General features: G+C 32.6%; 2 protein-coding genes across 14 annotated transcripts in view; both read left to right on the plus strand.

Moving 5' to 3' along the window:
* Window positions 1-156: 156 nt before the first annotated feature.
* On the plus strand, window positions 157-9,347 carry LOC143344452 (late secretory pathway protein AVL9 homolog). Of its 2 annotated transcripts, XM_076770533.1 has the most exons (9): window positions 157-399; window positions 1,041-1,238; window positions 2,964-3,192; window positions 3,289-3,478; window positions 3,574-4,093; window positions 4,177-4,311; window positions 4,393-4,781; window positions 4,872-4,960; window positions 5,050-9,347. In XM_076770533.1, exons 1-9 carry the CDS (start codon window positions 331-333, stop codon window positions 5,253-5,255), a joined length of 2,025 nt encoding a protein of 674 aa, XP_076626648.1. In that variant the 5' UTR covers window positions 157-330; the 3' UTR covers window positions 5,256-9,347. The 2 variants fall into 2 exon arrangements, with proteins under 2 accessions (XP_076626648.1, XP_076626649.1); XM_076770534.1 differs by lacking the exons at window positions 157-399; window positions 1,041-1,238 and adding an exon at window positions 2,658-2,858.
* Window positions 9,348-9,751: 404 nt separating this feature from the next.
* The window catches only part of Tlk (Tousled-like kinase), a 44,496-nt gene continuing 35,589 nt past the window's right edge, over window positions 9,752-18,658 (plus strand). For 5 of the 12 annotated variants that reach the window (XM_076770522.1, XM_076770523.1, XM_076770525.1 and 2 more), the window contains exon 1: window positions 11,701-12,017. Coding sequence is in view for 7 of the 12 variants with exons in the window: in XM_076770513.1 (XP_076626628.1) it covers window positions 11,987-12,017 (31 nt within the window). In the remaining 5 variants the exon portion in view is untranslated. Of the gene's footprint in view, window positions 10,130-10,419; window positions 10,803-11,671; window positions 12,018-18,658 lie in introns of those variants that run through there. The other 7 variants (XM_076770513.1, XM_076770510.1, XM_076770511.1 and 4 more) reach the window with 7 other exon arrangements.

Here is an 18,658-nt window from a genome sequence, read left to right on the forward strand (position 1 = left end):
AAGAGAATGCTTGAATTTAATGTAAATATCTGTTGAATGTTAATGGGAATCGCGTATGGTTCTATACGTTTGAGGCACTAAAAGAAGTTCGTCGTTACTAGTGTCGCTCAATATGCCAAGTCTGGCCACACGGGCCGGTGTCCGATCTGGTCACACTAGTAGTTGGTAGGCGTGAAACTAACATGGTGGTTGAAAACGCATATGAATAGTTAGTTTGGCTGCTCAGAAAAGGAGATATTTCTACTTATTCAAAATGAAGGAAACAAATTAATACGGGAATTAATAAATACGCCATATGTAAGTTTTATATTTAACGTATATTGTGAAAATATGGCAGAATCTGTTGGACCAATACTTCACGTGATTGTAGTTGGATTTCATCACAAAAAAGGATGTCAAGTAAGTTACTGTTATTATCTTATTATTCTTCTTAAAAAAAACTAATAATCATCTTACCTCTATGAGTATGAATTTTTTACTGTAGAGTTTTGACAACAGTATCTCGTACAAAGTGTTGCCAGTGCATATATTCTAAAATTTCACAAATTGAAAATGAATTATTTTATAGGACTTATTTTTGCTACATAGTACTATATTTAATTGGACAAACTAATATATGTATGCGGTAAATATGCAGGTCAATCTATTTAAATGAAAATATCAATTTTTACTACATTTATGATTTTGAAAAATAGATCCTAATTCTGCTCATAACTATATTGTCCTTCGAATGATTTTTCTTAAACAATAGAAAATAAATACAAAATAAATACATATAAAGCATCCTAAGATTTTCCAGTCAAGCTGCCCCAATATATTCTACAAGTAGAAATAAAGGAATGAGTTATATAAACATAAGCTAATAAATGCTTCGTCAAGTTCTAATTTGCTAATTTCATATGCAAATGATATATATATATATATAGTTTATATTTTGCAATTATTTGATGAAAGTATTAATTAATAATGCTACAGTACAAAAGTGATACAACGAATTTCAACTTTACAATATTTTTGAATAGCAATCGTTAATTTATTAGGTAGAATATTCATTTCCTCCCTTGGTACCTGGGGCTCCAAACGAATGTCCACCAGGCTGGAAATATTTGCCAACTCTTGCTTTACCAGACGGATCTCACAATTACGACGAAGATACAGTTTACTTCCATTTACCTAGTCTAAATGATGCAAAACGTACAATATATGGTATTTCATGTTTTAGACAAATCCCTGTTGAGGTAATTACAATTTTAATATACAGCCTTTCAATGTACAATAGTTCAATTTGTTTAAATTTATTTTGTTTCATGACAATACATGTTTTTCTGTTTTTATTATGCATCATTTTTATCATTTCAATTGATCCATACGAGTATCTACAAAATTTTTAACGATATCACAGAGTGCTTCAAATGAAAATTGAAGAGCTTTAAAGAGACCCATCTTTTGTGCCGCATTGAAGCTATAGAAAATATAAAAACAACAAACTACATTTATTAGTACATAATCCTATACCCTCTATCTGTAATTGGATAATTCAATATCAGGTAATTCAAATTTAAAGGGGTCAAACTAACTTTGGACGTTTAAACTTTTTAATGCTACTTATCTTGAGAATTGGATATAAAAGGAAGTCAACAAATTATGTAAAATTAATCAAAAACAGTAAATAATTATTTTTAAGCACTGTCGTACGCGTTAAGCGAATTAGACTATCGCCTAGAAAATTTCTATGGTCCATTTTATTTCTATTCATTCATTCATTTAAATATCTAAACTGTCTCTACTCGTGAAAAGATCGTTCTTAAAATATTCTGGTGATATGTACTTGCATGGTTTGATTGAAATGAAACAGTCTGCATAATGTATATAATATCAAGTAGATAAAGAAATGGCAATATAATACATTGATTGTTTTTGTTACATTTTGTAAATTATTAATGGAAACATGTTTTTAGTAAGTTATGGTTTAATACATTATAGATATTGGTCACTTGTTTTTAACTCACTTTCTGACCATGTGCTGTATATGGCATCCTGATACTTATTAAGAGGAATAACTTAGGATGGAAATTCGATATAATATAACTTTATGATATGCAGGGTGAATCGCATTACTTGTTCACTTCTGTTATTTTTATCATTAAAATAATGAGACATTTTATGAGCTTTTACTCGATAGGGTACCTAATTATATAGGGTGTTCGGCCAAACCTAGGAAAAATTTTAATGGGGGATTCTAGAGGCCAAAATAAGACGAAAATCAAGAATATCAATTTCTTGACTGAGCCCTCGTTAAAAAGTTATTAACAATTAAATTGAAAAATTTCAAATCGTTCTGGAAAAATTATTTTCGGTTGCGGGGGTCAATTACAATCATTTTTGGTCATTACGCATACCCCCGAAATCCTACGTACTTTCGAGAAAAAAATTCCTTACCGAAAATCTAATTAGGCGCCAAAATTTTTCGACGAAAACAAAAGATTTCAAATCGTTCTGGAAAAATTATTTTCGGTTGCGGGGGTCAATTTCAGTCATTTTTGGTGAATAGACATATCCCCGAAATTCTGCGCATTTTTGAGAAAAAAATTCGGTACCGGGGGTGGCCGAACACCCTGTATTTGTTGAAATATTGAAATAGATCACTCTGTATATTATCTTACTTGAAGATTTGTTAATTTAAAGATTGCTCTTCGTTCGAGTACCAGGTGCCGAATAAAATTTTATTTTCCAGAAAAACAAGTAGTCAGTAATATTCGAAGATGGGGGCGGGAGTGTCTTAGACAGCTCCTGAAACCTGATTATTTGAACCACAACTCGGGAAAAGCATGTTTTCTCTTTGGCTTCGTTATTTATGAGTAATATAAAAGGATTTAATATTTCCATATAAAAATTATGGAATTAGCGTGATATTTATTTAGAATCTGAAATTACATTAATATTAACGATCGTTGAATTTTTAGAAATTAAAAAATCGTACATCCGACATAACAAGGGGAACTGTACAAAAGTCTGTTTGCGTGTTAAGTACTTTACCATTGTATGGCCACATTCAAGTCAAAATGGCTTTAATAACACATGCGTACTTCGACGAAGGTGATTTTAGTAAAGTATCGTTATTGGAAGATACTTATCATCATCTTAATTCTTGTATGAGTAGCGAGAGTCAAATACCACCGCAACTCTTTGTCGGTAATTATAAAATGGCGGCGAACTTTTCTCGATATTAAAGTGTTCAAATATATGATATGGGCAAACATTTCATACAATCAATATTAACATTTATAGGATTATCGGCAAGGGACTTTATTCTGCAATTTCGGCATAAAGTTCTTTTGTTGTTTAAACTACTTTTATTAGAAAAAAAAATAGTTTTCTATCAATCACCGGTGCAACCATTATGCGCGGCGATATTAACGTTACTTTCGTTATATCCGGGTATGATTGAACATGGCTTGCAACAAGCTGCTTATGTTAGGTAATATACACAGCATTAACTAACAAACTAAAGGTACTTTCTTCCTTACACTAAATATGTAATTTTGTTTATTTTTTTTTTTCTTTTTTTATTAGACCATCTAGACCCATGTCTCCTATTCCATCATTTGACGAAGAAGAAATATCAATAAATAATATTGATAATAATGTATCTTCTATCAATTCTGTTAAAGATAACATATCAGATACATTGAAAGAGCATGTTAATGGTAATTCCAATAAAAATTCATTGTGTATAAATGATAATAAGTCTGTCGAAACCATCGAGGATGGGTTCAGAAACATGACCTTACAAAAAAATAATAATGAAAATGAAAATTTAAATATGAAAGTAATCGAAGTCGAGTCCGTGCAAGAATGCACAGAGTCGTATACAGAGGAAAATAATTCTTTATATTCTGGGAAACCAAATGAATATGTACACAGAGTACAAAGCGTAACAACAATTACATTAGGCGCAACAGATACAGACAATACATTACCGCGTGATACAAGCAATGACGCACTTTCAGATGCACGTTTAACAAATAATATTACTCAAATTGCTCATATAAATCCAGAACTTTGTGGCTTACCTTTAAATCTGTTTATGAAGGTACGGGAACATGAACAACGTTATTATTATCATCTCGAATATATAAAACAATAAATGATTAATAATTTCCGAATTTTCTTAAGGGTTATCTATGTTTACCATATCTGTCCTTACCATATTTGGATCTCTTGGCAGATATTAATGTTAGAGGATACATAGTGGGAGTAACAAATATTTTATTCAAACAAAAAAAACAACTTATCGATGTATTGGTAGAGGTAAATTTATATCCGGTTACCTTTTTATTATTATTATTGAGGAAAAGTAGTTTTAAAACAAACTAATTAAAATTTTTAAAGGTTGACAATACACGAATAGAAACAACTGATCCAGAATTGAGAAGGCAATTACATCTGACAACAGAGGATCTAAGATTTGCTGATTACATAGTTAGACATGTATCGGAACCGCGTAAAGATATTTTCTTGGATGGTGTAGGATGGGAAGGTGGCGACGAATGGATCAGAACACAATTTCGAGTCTATTTATTGAGTATGTTGCGAACATCTATGCAACAAGATACTCGTCAGTCCGATCACTATAACTCCGCATTTATTGCTGCTTGGCGTTTGACGAATAACTATAAAATGTGGAGTAGTTCAAACAAACCAGAAATCAATAATATAGAACCTGGTCATCCATTCGCAGGGCAGTTATCAGTGCAAGATATGAAATTACGATTATCACAGTAAGTAAAATTACGTAATACATCTGTCGGTTCAAATAATCATTAAAATAATATATTGAGCTCGTAAAAGAAATGACACATGTATTGCAGTACAATGCAAAATACAGAAAGTGGTAGGAAGTTAAATCAAGCAATGGCATCAACCGGAAGAGCAGTTGCAACAACAGGAAAAGCTGTAGGTAAGTTAACTTATTATGAATTTGTATTGTAGAAAATGTATATTGCGTTTTGCGTAATACGTTAAAAACTAATGTGATTCGTTTATTAGGTGGCGCGATTTCGCAGGCTAAAGGAGCTTTTTCTAATTGGTGGAGTACATTAACTACAGTTCAACCACCGGAGGAAGGGAAACCTGATAATCAAACTCCAAACATACATCAAACATTTTCAACGATAACTAACAACACTGCTATAAAAGACGAAGAAATAAATGTATCTACTAATAACACAAATCTAGGAGTTGTTGTAGAGTAATGTAGAAAACAGCAAAAGTTTTAATCATTTATTACAGTGGCTATAAGAAACTTTTTTAAGACCATATATAAAACAGTGATCCTATGCCTACCGTAATAATAAATAGATATGGTAGAGTAAAAATAATTTATTCGTACTATGTAAGATGCTGATGTATAAAATAAGGTGGTTAAACGTAACCAGAAACGTTCAGGTAAAAAAAAAAAAAAAAAAAAAAAAAAACCAATAGTTGCAAAACGAATAGTATACATAAAATAGAGCTTGAACAATGTATTAATGTGATAGCATGGAACAGAAATTATGTATAAAGTTTTTATTAACATTTTTCATTATTAGTTCGCATGTAATATGATTTGATTATATCTGATTTTTGGTTTGCGACTTCTTTTCTCGATCAAAAAAGAAGAAAAAGAAATTAATTAAATTTTATTTAATTGAATATACTTTTACTAAGGAGATACAACTACTATTTAATATATACATTTATTGTATTTTATTTACACAGAATGATACTCTTAATTGAAAAGTACCTGCAATTTTATTTTTTGTATATAGAAATAAAACGAAAATATGTATATCTGAATAATGATATTGATTAAAATTTGTTTATAATAATTTGAGTATTGTTAAAAAAACGGTGTAATCTATTATTAAAATATTATAATTTTACAAGTTTTTACTTTAAATTGTTCAGTTGTTCGAAATTTGTGATACGTAAGTCCTCTATTTTATCAAATTTCCGTAATATTATACTTTTACACTTTTTACAAAGCATTATATCTCTTATCGAGAATATAAAAACTTTGATATGTTAGCTTGCAGTCTATAATATTGAAATTCATCTGTGTGATGTATTTATTGTGGTATAAAAATCGGAAAATATCACAAAAAATATTAGTCTAATAATTTCTTCTTAGAAGAAAATATTTAAGGAACCTAATGCAGTTTTATAACTTCCAAAACAAACGATCGTACTTTGTTATTCGTAATTTATTATAAACTTAGATTCTATCCTTACAATAAGTATGCGGGACTATTTATAATATATTAGATTAGTATGTGTTAGTATACGATGAACGATATATGTGTTTTAATTAAAGTAGGGAATGCATTTTTAAATTATTTCTCTTATGAGATATTTAAGTACTAACTTGACAATTTTTCTTGTAACAAATCACAAATTTTACGCCTTAAATTTAAGAACATTGAACCGCCATTAATGTGATATATTTTCTACAATGCAATAAAAATGCATTACCTGCTAATAGACTTTAGTTCACAGGGAAGGTTTATTATATTATATATTAATATAAAGTACTTAAACGACTAAGAATTATATGTAGCAAGTATAACGTTAATTTATTTCAAATTCTAAGTGAATTAGTAATTGTGATATTTTATTTATAATCATCAATATTTATTTCAAACTTATTGGCATACATAAACATAGATCTTATGGTTTATAAGGGTACCGGAAATAAATATGCGCAAGGCCCATTGTTATACGAAATTACTTATTATTCGCATAAGACAGGGATTGAAAACAGTTACAATATCGATTGAGATTATTGAAATAGTTATATTTGTTATTTCGAATAATAGTTACATAGATATGAAAAGCGTGAACTTATTGGTTCCGATTAGGGTTTTAATATCGATTCTGGTATCGGTTTCGTAACTGTTATAAATTTTTTCAATTTTCTTCGATTTCTTACAAATAAATAAATAATTTTTAAGTTTCCAGAGAATGTATAAAGTTTATAAATTTTCAAAAGATTTAAAAAACAGAGGAATAATATTATATACGGGGTATTGCAGAAATACATCTAAATAAGAAAACGAGATTCTTTTTGTTGCTTTTAGTGTATAGATTTAATTCCTTAAGTATTTGTATGTATTTTTTAAATATCCTGTATACACGATACGCATTTAACCGTTTCAGTTTCTAAGAAATCGATGCAGGAACCCCATTACATAATCGGAACGGAAACCGATATTACTATCATAACCAGAATCGATATGTTTACTTTCTTTGGTTCTCTATAAAACACCTATTACGAATAATGGTTCTTCATATCTGTTGTACCAAGAACTTTTATAGAACAATTTAAAACAGTTATTTGTAGACAATTTTCAACCCCTCGTATAAACACTAAGTTTTTATATTATAAAATTGTGTCACGCTAGTCATCAAACGTGTATTATATGATTTAAATATATTATACCGAAATTTCTTTTTATTTCGTGAATTTTTAAATGATAATTGAAAGCATGTAGAATAAGACTTATTAATTGTTATCTAAACGTGAAACAGGGTTACATAGACACGGCAATGCGTTTTCTATTTAAAATAATTTTTCTTTATTTCCAATACCAATTCGTTACACATCAAATCGTAAATTGTATCAAAGAATTATTATTTTGCTTTTTTCAAATCTTTTATTTCAAGGATGAAAAGAATGTGTTTACTACTGAAAATTAATTAACAATGTTTTCAATATATAACATATGTATATATAAATATATCTCATATTTATACATATATATAAACATTTCTAGTGTATTTTGAAACACAAAGGAATGTCAGATGTATTGTAAACAATCATTGATTACAGTAAGCGTTATTATATTTACACGACATATTATCAGAAAAGTAAAAGAAAAAAGTAAAAAATTAAGGACTAATCTTTACAAGACTTTGAATCTGAGTCGTACCAAAGTAAAAAATAATATTAATTACAAATACATGTTTTTTTATTATTAACTGTTAAATACGTTTTCTATATTTATAGAAAGTTTTTATACCATAATGTAAATATTTGTGTAACAATAGAAGTTATTTATAATTTGCCATACTCTGTTATATAATTATAACAATGGAACTTATTGGTTCTTACAAAATGGAGATAATATGTGTTTTGTTTTTTATTTCATAGAATGTTACTTTTGTTAAAGAAAGAGCAAAAAAAAACAAATGATTATATGTTTTCTTTAATTTTGTGGCCTATAATCTTGTAACAATAAATGACACTATTCTAAACTCAAAATCTGTTTTAATTATAAACATCGGCGCCATGTTATGTTTATGTCCAATTATGTAATACAAACATATATTCAGATATTAAAGCAATCCGTTAAATGCATCAAATAATACAAAAATTTAATTATATCTTATATTACTGATAAATAAAATATCAACTGCATTAACAGTTATATTTGAAATGTAACTATGACTGTAATAAATTTCCCATTACTGTATCTATCAGAGATTAATAAAGTTGAAAAGGTTCTGAAAATACTCGTTCTGAATTATTAAATATTAAGACTGACTGAAATAGTTATGAAAAATCTTCATTTTGAATAACTCTTACGTCAATATTTTCAAGCATATTGGTTTTGATTTCGTCAGAACCAATATTACATTAGTCCTATAATTATTATTTTTCTTTAAAACTCTATTATTGTTTTTAGAAAACTGGAAATTATAAATATTGGGGCTAAAAGTAATAAATAGGAAGAAATAAAAAATGAAGTGTCCAAATAAAGTATATGTGGCACATTACATACCGAAATTGTCGCAGAACAATTTTCGATTATACGTAGATCGCACATTTGAAAATATCGACGTTGCATTTTCCTCGTCCCATGATGTCAACGTTTATTCAAGCAACACTCACGAATATACTCAACGAAAATAATAGTTCTCCTTAAGAAAACAAGACTTTATTCCGCATGAAATTTAAAACGCTTATTACTGATTCAGGAACAGAACAATCTATTCCGATACGAGACGAGTCGGTAGGATGTAATCGAACTTGTGCACGAACCGCGTATAACAAACAAAACAAACCACCAACATAGAAACGAAACATGTAATCTAACCATTCTAACATTAATACCAAAATTCGAGATAAAAATTATTCGCGGCTGATTAAAGAATCGAAACCGATATCGCAACTGATTTCAACCTCTGGTTCATACTACGTACACTGTGCAATGTAACTAACGAATATGAAAGATTCGTAAATCTCTGTTAGCAGATGACACGAGAAAATATTATAGGTATTCTGGAGAAAAATCTATTTGAAAAAGACACAGACAGACCGTCGTTCCGTAAGAAATATCCTATTAACCGCGTGTGATTTGAATGATCGGAGGGATTTAGTCACTGGTATCCGTCTACCGTTTGGAATTAGCGAACGCAATTCGTAAACAAGGAACAGGGACGATCTCAGGGCGAACCGTGACTGGTCGGCCGATGGGCCGAATAAACATCGTAGTTCACCGATAATAGCCGAAGTCGTAAGGTGGCGAACGAGATTACTGATGCGAACGAGTAGTAGAACTGTACAAGTGTATAGTGAAGCGACGTCACTGCCGACGGGAGTGCGTGCGGAAGAAAATCGGATGATTTTGAGACGCTGACGGTCGTTGCTCGTTACGGTGATTCTTCCGCGATAAAATACGGTCTTGACAAGTGCTGTGGTTCCTCGTGCGCGCGTACACGAGAAAATATAGAGCTGCCGTACGACACTCGGAAGAAAAAAAATTTAATATGCATACTCTTTCGGAATAGCAAGTATGCACTGCGATTATTACGTGTGTGTGCCGGCGTTTAGAATATACGTTCGCCCCGTCGCGTAATCGGTGGTTTTCGTCGCAGTAACGATCCATCGGAACGAGTACAAAGAGTATCGGCACTGTTTGTGTTTTCACGCTCGTTGCTATTTCCGTTCGAGAGTAGCTATGCAAGAAACGGATGAATCGGTGACTGGCGGGCGGCAGCCATTTTCCCGATGAGTTTTTCCCCTTTCTTCGAATAAGCAAAGTGCGCTATGTCGTGAAAGAGAAAGAAAGAGAAAGGTAGCTGCCAGGTAGGGGAAAGGAAAGAGACAGATAATCAAGAAACAGAAGGAAAGAATAGCGCTTATTATGTGTCGCGAAGTACGTTTCAACATACGGGGCGTTCAGTGATCGGCCACCGAAATTCACAAAACGTGGCAACGTGTGCCGTTTTCCAGTTAATGAGCGTTTAACCTTGCATTGGCCGGTGCGAAGAAGAGAGAATTATCTCGGGAAGTAGCAAACCAAAGAAAGAGAGAGAGAGTGTGTGTGTGTGTGCGTGCGTGCGTGCGTGTGTGTGTGTGTGGTGTGTGAGAGAGAGAGAGAGGGAGGGAGGGAGAGCTACCCACAGACAATACACAGACCCCCCATTGCCGCGCGTTCGGTCATCCGTTCGTAATCACGTATCACGACCGTTCCTGTCTCTGTCATGATGTCAGGCCTAGTTTATGAGTGACTTGGTCTTTGATTTCCGCGGTCGTAAAACAGTGGGCTCGCGTTTTAAGTACGATATAAAATTCCTATCGATTCTACGCGATAACCTCAAAGTCGCGAAACGAATTCGACGTTCTCTAGGCGTCATTGAGACAAAATCGAGGTGAAGCTCGTCAAACTTAATCGCGCGACGGGAGAACGACTTTGTGTCTCGCTTCAAGTTTTAAGCTGATTGTTGTGCCTGTGATACGGCATTTCACCGTACAACAGGTATCTACACGATCGTGTTTCGTTCTTCTTTGACTTGTCTGAATAACCTTGATCAACGCCACGAACGATGATACCTTTCTGCTTTTGCTCTACCGTCTAATTTATTTACAAGGTTTTATAACCTCTCCTTGGTATTTATTGGCTCTTACTGTTTATGCAAATTTTTGTCGTTTCAAAAACCCAAGTAGGACCAAATTTTAATTAACCTGTCACCTTTTAGACGCGTTTTTCTTTCTTTTCTGTATTTTCGGGATTAATAACGGTAGTCGTTGCTTTATCAGTATTCGTGCTCGTACTTTTAAACAAGTGAGATCGTTGGTGAACAAATTTTTTTATCGGGGGAAAAAAAACAGAAAAATATCAAATCTCGTGTCTTTTTTCAAATAAAAGATTGTTTTTAATGCTTAAAATGTGATTCTGAAAGTAAAGAACATGGAAGTATTGTTTCATACAGGTATAAACAATTAAATGTCTGGTCCGAACATTTTTTAAAATATTAAATGTTGTAAGATTATCTAATCGTTTTTAGCTAAATATTATATTGTCAAAGTGTTATTTAATTTTTCTACTAAAAATTGCTTGTTTCTGTCTAACATTCCTGATACTATTGTAACATTTCAATCTCAACATTTTCCATTAAAAGTAATCTTTTTTTTTTCTTTTTTATGAGTTTATCAAAGGAAAAAAATAATTCTGGATTGTTGCATAAATAAATCTGAGTGTCCAATTTAAATACGAAGGGGATACGTGTAATATAAACTATCAGTATTATTAAATATATCTTTCTGATCAATTGACAATTTTTTTAGAAGAAACAAAATTGTTAATACGGCCTAATGTTTTTATCTAATTACCATATCTTACAATAGCTTTTTGCGTATATCTTACACTTGGGAAAGTAATTTATTCGGACATCGTTACAAGTATATAAACACACAATTGTTTGAATCAATTTTATACTCTATGATCAAGAGAGTGTAGTGAGATCAATAATGAAACTGGTGCTCTCATTGGTGCAATTTGATTCAACAAAACTAAGAGTCTCCTTGTCGGTTACAAGAAGCCCATGAAAAGTGCATTGAGTGTGCATATTTCTGGTGAAGACATCTGTGCTGTGACATAATTGAGCAAGTTGGATATCAGTGTAATAATGTAGTGCCAACTTTGCAGATGGATAAACAGGGATGACTGATAATTGCTGGAACTCTGGCGGTGGTAAGTTTCATAAATTTTATACTCTGTAAATTAATATTTATAATTAGTATTGGGAATAACATAATTATATCATTTTAATTTTTTAATTTAGTAGCATTCGTATTCTGACAATTCATATAAATTCAGAATATATATTCTTACTTATTATTTTACATGTCACCAATTAGAAATCAGAGTTATTTCTTTTTTGTGAAATATAAAAGAATGAGTATCACAGTGACATGTATAGTAGATAAGATAAAGTTTATTTATGTTTTTATACAATACTGTTATCGTTAAATTATATTTGCTACATAAGTGAGTTTTATAAGATACTTCTATATAATTGATATTGCATGGTTACAATTATAATGATACTCGATTAAAGGTGTTAAGAATGCAAAATGTGATATAATCTTTTCTTATTGAATATTAATTATAACATTTATTCAATATTCTTTTTATTAAGTCAATGTTGTATTACTTTTTAGTATGATAAACCAGATTTATTAAAAGAAAATCAATGTACCGATCAATGTGGTTGTAAATATTGTTTTTTTTTTTTTTTTATATAGATTATTTACTGAGATATAATGTTAAAGGTCTCAGTCAAAATTTGTTGAAAATTTGGCAAGTATATTAACACAAAATTGTGGAAAAATTTATAATTGCAAATAAACAGAAATTATTTAAGTTATATTCTGTTCAATATCAAATATTTCTAAAATATATTTAAAAATTTATTTTCGTTTTCTTGAAAAGTAAATGTAATAATTTCTTATATATCTCTGTACAGATTTTCTTTTACTACGAAACTTCGTTTTTGCATTTGCAATAACTAAATTATCGAATACAGTACAATACGTTATCAAATTATTAAAAATAATAAAATGATACATACAACATACATATACATTTCTTTATTGATGAAATTCAAGAAGTCGTAATGAGAAAAATGTAATGTCGATCGTGTGGATCATTTGTTTATTTATATAAACGTTTCCTCTTAAAATAATAATACATGTTTTATGGAGGCACGGCTTTCGTTGCATACAATTTTATTTAGTTTTTAAGAAAAATGTTCAAAAGATGATGGAAGGATCGATACTGTGATAATTACGGATTACGCTTCCTTTCATTAATGCGACGTATGTTATTTGAATAACATCGATAAATGGGATGTGTATCATTTTCTGTTGTTCGTACATTTAACTAGGTTGGGTTTTCTACACTCCTCCATGAAAATGCGTCACAATTCTTTCGAACAGATTAACATACGTCACGGTAGACACCGTAATCGGTTACTCCTAGCGAAATACCTTCCTTCCTTCCATCCTTTCTTCCGATTGGCTGGCGCCATGTTTTCGCGAAACGATGAGCGCGAAACATAAATAGGGCATTCTTTGTACATTAATGTCTTGCAGATCATTTGTAAATTAAAAACGTAAATGATGGGTATATGACTTCAGAGTCACGTTGGATTATAGAAAGTTAAGTTGCTCGTGAATCGTTGGAATTTGATCGGCAATATTTTTTATTTTCTCCGTTACACGTCATACCAATCTGTTTAAATAAGTCCTACTAAAATCCATGAGATAGCGCTTTGACAAGTTCACTAGTATAGATCAAATTAGGCTTTATAAATTGTGGTAGCCCCGTGACCACCACCCTTGTTGAACTTCTCTACTAATAAGCTGTACAACGTTGTGCCATAACCTTCAGTGGCCGTTGGCCTAAATACATATTATAATGCAGTTCATTATTGCCTAATATATTGATATTCATAAAAATTTGAATATTCGTATTATACTTAGAAGCGCACCGAGCAAATTTCACCATTTTTTGAGATTGATACTCTATCGATACCCGGTAGATTGAAAGACAAGAAGTTACGAGTATCACAATTTTTAGAGAATCTATAAAAAGACTAAATTTAAAAATAATAAATGCTTTCAATTATCTACAATTAAATATTTTAAATATAGTATACAGGGTGTTCGGCCATCTCTGGGAAAAACTTTTTAATGGGAGATTCTAGAGGCCAAAATAAGACGAAAATCAAGAGTATCAATTTCTTGACGGAGCCCTCGTTAAAAAGTTATTAACAATTAAATTGAAAAATTTCAAATCGTTCTGGAAAAATTATATTCGGTTGCGGGGGTCAATTACAATCATTTTTTATGGTTACACATACCCTCGAAATCCTACCCAGTTTCGAGAAAAAAATTCCTTACCGAAAATCTAATTAGGCGCCAAAATTTTTCGACGAAAACAAAAGATTTCAAATCGTTCTGGAAAAATTATTTTCGGTTGCGGGGGTCAATTACAATCATTTTTGGTCATTACACATACCCCCGAAATCCTACGCACTTTCGAGAAAAAAATTCCTTACCGAAAATCTAATTAGGCGCCAAAATTTTTCGACGAAAACAAAAGATTTCAAATCGTTCTGGAAAAATTATTTTCGGTTGCGGGGGTAAATTGCAGTCATTTTTGGTGAATAGACATACCCCCGAAATCCTGCGCATTTTCGAGAAAAAAAAAATTTAATACTGAAGAAACTTTAAACGTTAATAACTTTTTAACGAAGCCTCCATCAAGAAATTGGTATTCTTGATTTTCGTCTTATTTTGCCCTCTAGAATCCCCAATTAAAATTTTTCCCAGGGATGGCCGAACACCCTGTATATATCATATAATGTGACAATGATCGACAGCTTATACTTTATTTATTTATAAAGTTATAAAATAGATGTTTTATCACACGAGTAGGGTGCCTCTGTTACTGGTCAGAAATGTCTTTCTACTGTTTTACCACAGAGTCGGTCATCTGTTTACATTATAGTTCAACCGTTGGCGAAATATTTCATAAATTGGAATATTAAATACAAATTTGTTTCTTGCAAATTGAAGTATTGCAGAAAGAAAAAAATACAAGTCCCGAGTTAATCTTTTCATTTTCACTGTACTCGTATGGTTACGTATTTATAATTATCGAATAAAATATTACTGTCATCTAGATTTTCAAATCTATGAATACATAAGGCTTGGTTCCTTCTACTTTTCTATAACCATGTATTTATGTTTTGACATACGATTAAAAACTTCGTAGTAGAATATATTACCGTCAGTCGTTTAGATGCAGCCACAGAATGGTAATAAGTGTTGTTACGAATACAAGTTCTGAAAACTGTAATATCTTGGAAATACTTGGAGCGAATTTACTAAACCAATAACAACACAAACGGTTTTTATCGGATATAAAAGTTTGCAATGGAAATTATCATACACATATGCAAAAAAAAAAAAAAAAATAAAAAAAAGTGACAAAATCCATAAACATTTTCTAAATATCAAGGTATTTTTAAAAATCGATTATTTATCATTTAATATTTACGAAAATACAAATATTTTTTTTTCTGTGGCTTTGATAATTTTGAAATGATAGAGTTTAGGGGAATGTTATATCATGAATTAGTAGAACGAGGACAGTATCTAGTAATTTTTAACCATTTGCAGACTTTCCTATACAAATTCGGACGAAAATGTCTGACCCAATGCGGTCTGTAATTCCTTCAACGGCTGATCCTTGTTCCTCTCTACTATACCGACGTCGTGAAAAATCAGTGTAGTTTAGCAACGCCCTCTATGTTGAAGAATGATGACTTTAAGTATCATATTCGAGACGCAACTATCGAAATCAACAAGGTTAGCAAGTGTAGAAAACCCGTCCACTTGTTTTCTGAACATTCTCATTTGCTCCCATTCTTCGTGTTATTCTTTTTGACTCGCTATTCGTTTTCTACCACATATCGTAACTTATAACGAAAATGAAAAAAAAATTGAATTATAATCATTACATCTTTTCTATCGATTTTTGTCCCCATGAAAAACGACCCTATAGCTTGGTCCACTTACTAGAATCCTCCTGCGTATCTATTTACTCAATTCATATCGAGTTTTCCGTAGAACAATTAACGGCCAACGCCGTGTTTGTCAACCGACGGAACGCATTGCGCATTTTTTATCTACAAAGTCGACACCTCCTCCGGTATTGTTATCGTGTAGCATTATTTCAGGATTTTCTGTTGTTACGTTTGTCTTTTGTACCACGCATTGTCAATAAAAGTACAACAGCTTTGTCCGTTTCAGAAATACACCTAACGACGGTAACGTCTTTTGTGAAACCGAAAAGCGAAGAACCAACATTCGCGTTTATTATGCGGCAGAAATTCTGTAGGAACACAGTTTTTTTTCTTAAACCGTTCGATTATTGAGACGGTTACAGACCACGTTACATATCAATAGTAATCTTACTTTATACAGTACCTAAATTTCAATTATTTAATATTTTGACTATGAGTTTTCACATAATGTGACAATAGACAGTTTATATACATCGTTTGTTTACGTAGACACAACATAGTTTTCGTCTAGCACAGAGATAAGTGCGGTATGCCCGATTCTATTTCCAGTTAGCGACACTTCCTTTCTGCGATGTAGCGACACGGGCGCCCTCTAAGGTATTGCGGACTCCTATAGATATTTCTCTGAAGCTGGTCGCCGTATTTTCCCACTTTGTCTGCCACGCGGTGGCAGCAATGGCTCTGGCTGTCGCCGGTGGAGATATTCTGATCTCATTATATCAGTTTCGAGAGACTCGTAAAGCGATAACACTGTTGAATGAGAGCCGGAAAATAGGTTTTCCCAACGGGGTAGAAGTCTCTTGGCCGCGGAACGGGATTAGGTTCGTTTTTACTTTTCTACCTAACCCAGACCTGCCTTGGACCTTAACGATCCTATCCATCCCCAGCTGTGATACTGTTGAGAAAGTTCACGTCAGATATTTTTCATGTTTTAACAATTCGACTGCCACGCCACTCATATATGGGTGACGAGATTCTCCACCGTGGATCCAGAAAAATTCATTCTCAAGTTACGTTGTCGAGGGAAGTAAGTCTTAATACCGAAACAAATTTTAGGTTATGTAGTTCACAATGGTCTGAAAATCAAAGTTTTAATCCTGCGGAATACTATACGGTTTCGATCTGGCAATGAACTTTTGCTTTCTTATTATTCTTTCCCCCGTTACAATTATGTCATTTTTTTAGCGAGTTTAAAATTCGAGATCTGGACAAATTTCCGTGCGGATGTCAACCATGATTCGCCTTAGATAAACGGTGTATCTTACCATCGGTTTTATACTTTGTTCAATGAAAATAGATACCATCTGCTTTTATTCGTTATACAGGGTGGGGTTTTTCAATTTCGCCGAGAAATTTAAGCACATACCCCCCTGTCGATTTTCCTTAAAAATTCGCTGTACAAAAATGTTGTCTAATAGCTTTTTGTAGGTACCCATGAACTCTACTTCAGTAATAAAGTTGAATGAAGTATCGCGTGTTTAATATGTCCTTCCATAGTCAAGTGACATATACAGGGTGCTCTGGCACCTTAAAATTTGTTGATGGATAAAATCGTCGGTAGCCACGGAAGCTGTAGTCTTGAATGCGCCCCGGCGACTTTTCGCAAAGCATTGTTTTTCACGGTTCACTGTAAGGGGGATCCCCCAACTTGTAATTCCCCAATTTCTGAATCACGTCCGTAGCTTATTTTAAGAATCATCACTGTAGACGTACCTGTAGGTAATTTGTAAATTGAAGACTTGACAAGCGATAGGTTAAATGGTATAGAATGGAGATCGGTAGAAGAGGTGAGAAGTTTGAATATTCCCCAGTCGTTAGCAAACCCTAGGGTTGAATAGTGTGCTTAGCCCCCAGTCCCCTGAGCCGGGCCGACGAGGTCGGATAATCGTGGTGGCAGTGGTTGGCCCATATCGCTGGCTAGAGCCCCCGAATCAGTTGCGGTTAACACTGTTACGAACTGGGGGCTGGGCGGCTGCAAAGCCGAGGAATTTTTTTTTATTAGAGGTTGTGGACGGAGCCAGGTGCTTGGTTAACTCTTGTAGCACGATGACTAGTTTGAGCGACGAAAACAAGCCTTGGAATAAAAAGAGTATCAATCCGTTTATCTGTTAGTCGTCGGATAAACTTGGAATGTCTTGCTTATTCTTTTATTCGTTATTTTCAATTTCTACGCAAATAAAGATTTCTCTTCGTTCTGATTGCAGGTAAGAACGCGGTCCAATGTACTGCATTGTGTGCTGGAAACAGTGCCAGTTTCATCAAATGCGCAAGTTTTCTATAACATTTTGTTACGCAATGTTGGTGTAAAGCTACATGAAACTTTGTAACGCAAGCGTTTGGTAAAACTGCTGAAAATCGAGCTTTCGAACCGAGGTCTGACGAACGAAAGAATCGACTTTGGCTAATTGCAAGAAAATAAGTGTTCTCACTGTCCAAAGAACTATTTCAATCGGTTCTCTTTTTCTTGGCGTTAGGTAAAGGTGATACTTTCTCGCGTAGACGTCGGTTGGAAATATTCTCGGATTCTCGATCGATACAAATTCTCCAGCGCCAAAGATTATACAGGGTGTTCGACCACCCGTGGGAACAATTTTAATGGAAGATTCTAGAGGGCAAAATAAGACGAAAATCAAGAATACCAATTTGTTGGTTGAGCCTTGGTTAAAAAGTTACTAACGTTTAAAGTTCCGCCTGTGGAACGGCGGCCTTCGAACAGCTGCGTGCTTTGAACTTTAAA

Source organism: Colletes latitarsis, chromosome 8, assembly GCF_051014445.1.
Source record: "Colletes latitarsis isolate SP2378_abdomen chromosome 8, iyColLati1, whole genome shotgun sequence".
NCBI lineage: Eukaryota > Metazoa > Arthropoda > Insecta > Hymenoptera > Colletidae > Colletes > Colletes latitarsis.